The sequence below is a fragment of the Myotis davidii genome, unplaced genomic scaffold (genome assembly GCF_000327345.1).
Source record: "Myotis davidii unplaced genomic scaffold, ASM32734v1 scaffold18, whole genome shotgun sequence".
Taxonomy (NCBI): domain Eukaryota; kingdom Metazoa; phylum Chordata; class Mammalia; order Chiroptera; family Vespertilionidae; genus Myotis; species Myotis davidii.
Window position 1 is genome coordinate 2,063,791 of NW_006292696.1, and position 5,908 is coordinate 2,069,698.

Below are 5,908 nucleotides of genomic sequence, written 5' to 3' on the forward strand. Positions count from 1 at the left end.
AATCCTAATGATAACACTGAGGCAGTTACTATGTGCCTGGCACTGTGTTAAGTGCTTCTTGTGAATTACATTTGTTATATCCTCACAGCAGTCATGCGTGGTAGAGCTAAAATCCCAATGTATAGCTAAGGGAACTAAGACACAGATGCTGGCTAACTTGCTGAAGGCCCCAAGGCTAGGTGGGAGACTCAGATCCAGACAGTCTGGCCCAGCCGGTGTGGTCGACAAACGTAGGGTCTTCCTGCGGACTGGAAAGGGGAGGGCGAGGCTCACCTCTCCGGAGGTGCGGATAGCTGCGTGTACACAGGATCGTCATGAAACGCGTCTCCAGGGAGGTCTTGTCTCCACTGCTGGACGTGTCTGCTATTTCCTGCAGGGACCGTGGGGCAAGGAGTGGGGAGGGAGACATGGGAAGGCCTTGGTTATCCCTCACTTGCATGTCTGTGCCTGGGCCGCAGGCAGTTAGGAGCTGGGCTAACCCAGCCCCCCAGGGCCACTGACACTGGCCCCTTCTTCCTTCCTCGGCCTCCTCAACCCCCACCAGTTCCCAGGATCCCTGGGGACTGACATCCAGGGCTGAGCCTCAGGGCCGAGGACTGCGACCCAGGGGAGGGGCGAACAGGCACTGGGGGTGGAGACGCGGGAAGCGTGTCGTGCACACGGGCAGGGAGAAGTGGCCCAGCTAGTGTTTCCCGAGTGTCGGAATGTCACACAGACTTTAACACACCACGTCTATGTTCCCACAATGATCTAGCCAGCTACAGCTCTTTTTACATTGATTTAAAGTTTCCCTTTAAAAATAACTGATTTCAGGTTTTAAAAAAGAGTCTATTTAAAGGAAATATTCACAACTCAGGGCATGTAGCACAAATCACGTGGGAAATGAGTGGGTAAAGTCAGGGAAACACTTGCCTGGCCCATATGTTACCCAGAAGGGTTCTTAAAGGAGAGAGAGAAGCTGCGAGGCAAACCCCAAATCACCGCCTGACTCTGCCCCTCAGCCCCGCCCAGAGGCACAGGCACAATCAGACTTCACTCAGACAGGCCTTAACCCACAGGGAGACCACGGCACTCACCAAGATCTCAGCAGCCACCTGAGAGCAGGGGGGAGAGAGGGGAGGAGGCAAGAGTCAGAGGAGGCCCGGAGAGGGTGGCTCTGGGGGCCCTGGGGTGCAGGGGCAAGGGCCTGGCTCAGGTGGCAGAGGTCCTGAGAGGCCCCAAGGGGAGGCCCCAAGGGGACTCGGGACCACAATGGGAGCAGGGAGGAGAGAAAACACGGTTCCGACCTTTGGGCTAGAGATCAACATGGGGATAGGCCTGGGAATTCATTACAAAAATGCTCACCAAGGGGGGAGGGGAGGACACAGAGCAGGGCACTCTGCCCATCGTCACCCGGGCAACCCAGGCACCTCCAGACCTAGTGTGCTCCTCTGCAAGCCCTGAGCAGTCAGACTTCCTCACACCCTGCCCCCCGCTGGGTGGAGGGTCCTCAGGAGACCTGCCACTTCACTCCCTCAAGGGACAGAGAGCAGACAGGAGAGCTGAGGCCTGGAGGCGAGGGGATTCACAGGGCACACAGCCCATCAGGGGGAAGTGCCAGCCATCCAGTCATTTTACAGGGACAGCGTTCATTGTTCATCGCTGCCTCAGGCCGAGCACGCAGTCTGTTGGGACAGGGTTTTGTTAGGTGAGAACCACGACCTGGAATGCCGGGTGTGAAACGTGGCCTCCCTGTGCACCCCAGGCTGAGTTCTGCCTTTGCCCACGTTCCCGAAACTGACGACCCTTTCATCTGTCGGACAGACCAAGACCATCCTCGTCATGAACTTCCCAACAGCTCTCTGCTTGGGAAAGCTTCTCTTCATTCCAGAAGTCGGCAATGTCCACCAAAACTGAAACGGCACGTGCTGCTGGATCCAGCAGCGGGGTGGCTGGGACCGGCCTCACAGACTGACTGGCCAGGTCTGCGGAGACAGCACGGTGCCGCCGCTGCCGCCGCCTTTGAAACAGGGAACAACCGGGCACCACTACTGACAGCTCGTTACCCAGGCCATGCGCGGCTCATCCAATGTGAGAAAGGAAATCCACACGGCTATTTAAAAGAACGACAGTGGCCTGCGGTGTTGATAAGGAGTTTCCATTTACATTAAGCAGAAAAGTGTAGCCTAACAGTGCGTAACTGTGGCTAACAGTGTTCCTTTTATCTAGATAAGGAGATGAACACACACTCTCTCCTCCCTACTTCCCAGGAAGTCATGTAGAGGGATGATCAGGACACTGCTGACCGTGGTTAGCTTTGAGGGGGACTGTGGGGGGAAGCTTTTGCATTTTATTTTATTTTTCCTGAAGTTTTATGTTTACATTTTCTCAGCATGCGAGTATGTTATTCTTATTTTTTATTTTAATGTCAAATCGGAGTTATCAGGGCTACGAGGTTTACGGGATGCTTCTGGTTTGTACTTATACTTTTCTACATTAAAAACTGCCCGGCTTAGTAGCTGAACGTCGACCCCTGAACCAGGAGGATTCCTAGTCAGGGCACATGCCTGGGTTTTGGGCTCCATGTGCAGTGTCGGGGGCATGCAGGAGGCAGCTGATTGATGGTTCTCTCTTCATTAATGTTTCTATCTCTCTCTCCCTCTGGCTTCCTCCTCTGAAATCAATTTTTAAAAAGGTTAAAAAAAAAACAACAACCCAGTAAGAAACAAACAAAATGATGTAGCTGAACGTTAAGGACATCATGCCAAGTGAAATGAGCCAGTTACAAAAGGACAAGTACTGGATGATGGTGACTATTTGACCTGGAGTAGTCAAATTCACAGGAGCAGGAAGGAGAACGGTGGTTGCCAGGGGCTGGGGAGAGGGAAATGGGCAGTTATTTCACGGGCACAGAGTTTCGGTTTTACAAGATGAAGAGTTCAGCGGATGGACAGTGGTGATGGTTGCACAACGATGTGAATGCACTTACTGTCATTGAACTGGACACTTACAAATGGTTAAGATGGAAAATTGTATGTTATATGTTTTTTTATTATGTGTCATGCACATTTTACCACAATTTTTTAAAATGTTATGCTAAAAATGCGTAGTATTTTATTTTAAAAGAGGGAGATGTTTTAAAAATTTTAAGAAAAAGGAATTAAGGTATCAAACATTCTTCATTTATTTAGGTCAGAGAACCTCAGGCATATGTTTTTTCAAAACACCTTTAAAATAATAGTATTTGTAATATGAAAAATTCAGTGGGTTACTAAAATAATTTTCCAGACAGTCAACACAAAAACTTTTCCTCATTAGCCTAGCTCCTTCATGTAAAAATTAGTCTGGGCTGTTCCTCCAAAAGTTAAGTCATCCACTCCTAGAAATATACCCAAAAGAAACAAAACATGTGTGCACACAAAGACTTGTACACAAATGTTTATAGCGAGCAGCATTATTCGTAATAGCCCTAAAGTAGAAACAACCCAAATGTCTATTAGCTGATAAATGGATTTTTAAAAAACAATATATTCATACAGTGAAATATTGTTTGGCAATGGAAAGAAAAAATATATGTGGCATAATATGGATAAATTTTGAAAATGTTATACTAAGTGAAAGAAAAGTCACAGAAGACCACATATTACATGATTCCATGTATGTGAAATGCCCAGAATAGGCAAATCTTAGAGACAGAAAGTAGATCGGTGGTTGCCTAGGGCTGGGGGCTGCGAGGAAATGAGGAGTAATTGTAGTATGTACAGAGTTTCTTTTGGGGATGATGAAATGTTCTAAAGTCGACTGTGGTGGTGGTTGTGCAAGGCTGTGAGGACACTAAGAACCACTGAAGTGTACATTTTAAATGGGTCATTGTACTGGTATGGTGGATGAATTCTATTTTAATTGTGCTGTCCTATTAAAAAATACAATCCGCCGGGGACTAAACTGTCTAAAACTGGCCACAAATCTTCATTTCACTCTTAGAGTATAACTAGAAAAGTTATAGGTATTCTTTTGTATGGCCACAATTCATTTCACAATTAAGTTATCTATATTATTTATTGATCCAACCGGAACACGGAGAGAGAAAGGGAAGCTATTGGCAATGACTATGGGGCAAGAGGTGAACACTGGACATGGGTCACCTGTTCACAACAGACCCAGAGCCCCAAGAGCCTGTTCTGGGGGCCCAGGTGAGAGTGTGGAAAGGAGGAGGCATAAAACAAGCAAACACTGCTAAGAATGAATGTGCATTATCTAGATTTTCAGGGGGCAACGTGGTTCTGCCTACCAAATGCCTTCAATTTTTGGATACATATTCCGCTAGCACTCCCATTTCACCTCTAGAAATTGAGTCAAGGGAAAAAGTCACGCATGTGATAAGAGAGTTGGTTGCTCGGACGAGGGCTGGTTAAATAAAGTTTGGCAGATCTTAAATGGGTCAGTATATAGCCATTAAATGATGGTGATTTTTAAATTTAATATCCCAGTTTTATCAGGATATTATTTTTACATATTTAACTATTATAAATCAGGAATGACGACTAGGACGATATGTTCTGAAATGTTAACAATGGTTATTACTAGGTTCTGGATTTTGTATTTATTTTGCTTGTCTCTATTTTCTAAAGTTTCTACAAAAGAATGCATGTAACTTTCCTAGTTATAAGGAACGAGCCCCCACTAAGGCCAGGATAGCATCTGGAAAGGCAGCGGAGTGGGGCAGGGCTCTGGTTCCTTTGGTTGTTTCCACCCAGGTTCTCTCATCCCAACTCTTCCCCCAAAGCTGCAAGCGAGGCTCACCACTGCCCCCTGCTGGTAGCAACTGGAAGCATATCCTCATAGGCAGACCAGGCACCAAATTTCCAGAAGCACTGAGACAAATGGATTTCGGGTGAGCTTTAAGGAGTAAGCCAGGTTCAGAGACCCTCAGCAGCACAATAGGGCGACTCTATTGAATGAGTGAATGAAATCCAGCCTCAGAAAGCCACTCTAGGGGGCTGGGTTCCCAGGTTAGTCCCCGAAACAGACTCATGATGCAGCTGGCATACCCATGAATGGAACCCTGCAGCTTCTGGCAGCGGACTCCCAAACCAGGGGCTGGACACCTGGACGATTGGTTCGGAAGGTGCAGGGAAATAACTATATTGAGTCAGGCCTGGGTTCAAATCACACTATGGGCACTTAGACATTGTACCCTTAGCTTTGTAAGGAGTTTCATTTTCCTTCAATAAAAAGGGGGAGGGGGGCAGCCCTGGCTGGTTTGGCTCAGTGGATATTTAAAAAATAAAAAATAAATAAAAAGGGGGGGCATAAAAAAGTGCAAAGTAGTCTACTCAGTACTTAGTAAGCATTCTAACAGTTCTATCGTTGTCAGGTCACAGCTAAGGATGCCTCCGGCTCAGGTGCTGCTGTAACATTCCACACCTCTGTTGGTGGAACCGGGGCCTGACTCCTAATCCATCAGAGCTCTCTTCAACCCACAACTGTAAAAGAAGGGGCTGGATCCGCAGGCTATGGAGTCTGTGCCAATCCCTGGGCCTAGAGTTTGGGGCTGGGAATGGGTCAGGAGAAAGAGACAGAGAGCAGGACCTGGGCCAGAAGGAGCTGGGATCAGGGCGCAGGTGAGTGGGGACAGTGATGGCCTCAGCAGGGGCTGCCAGCCATAGGGACACTTAGGGACAACGGATTTGGGATTGTCCAGCCTCTGTGGGAAGCCACCCCCAGACTTCAAGCTCCCCAAGCCTTAGGAGCAAGGCAGAAGCAGAGAAGCCAAGAGACCCGAGAAAACCCCCTGCCCCCTTATTCACTCAACAGCAAATATATATTGTGTTCTGACCACGTGCCATTTCAGTACACCAGTGAGCAAAGCAAAGATCCCAGCCCTAGGTAAACTCCCTTTCTAGGTTCTCCCAGGACATGACCTTCA

At 47.9% G+C, this 5,908-nt stretch overlaps 1 protein-coding gene across 1 annotated transcript in view; it reads right to left on the minus strand.

The window, feature by feature from the left end:
• ANXA6 (annexin A6) overlaps nucleotides 1–5,908 on the minus strand; it is a 49,793-nt gene that overhangs the window by 9,207 nt on the left and 34,678 nt on the right. The window contains exons 20-21 of the mRNA XM_006766271.2: nucleotides 1,077–1,094; nucleotides 274–370 (exon numbers count right to left, since the gene is read on the minus strand). Of these exons, the coding sequence (XP_006766334.1) occupies nucleotides 274–370; nucleotides 1,077–1,094 (115 nt within the window). The remainder of the gene's footprint in view (nucleotides 1–273; nucleotides 371–1,076; nucleotides 1,095–5,908) is intronic.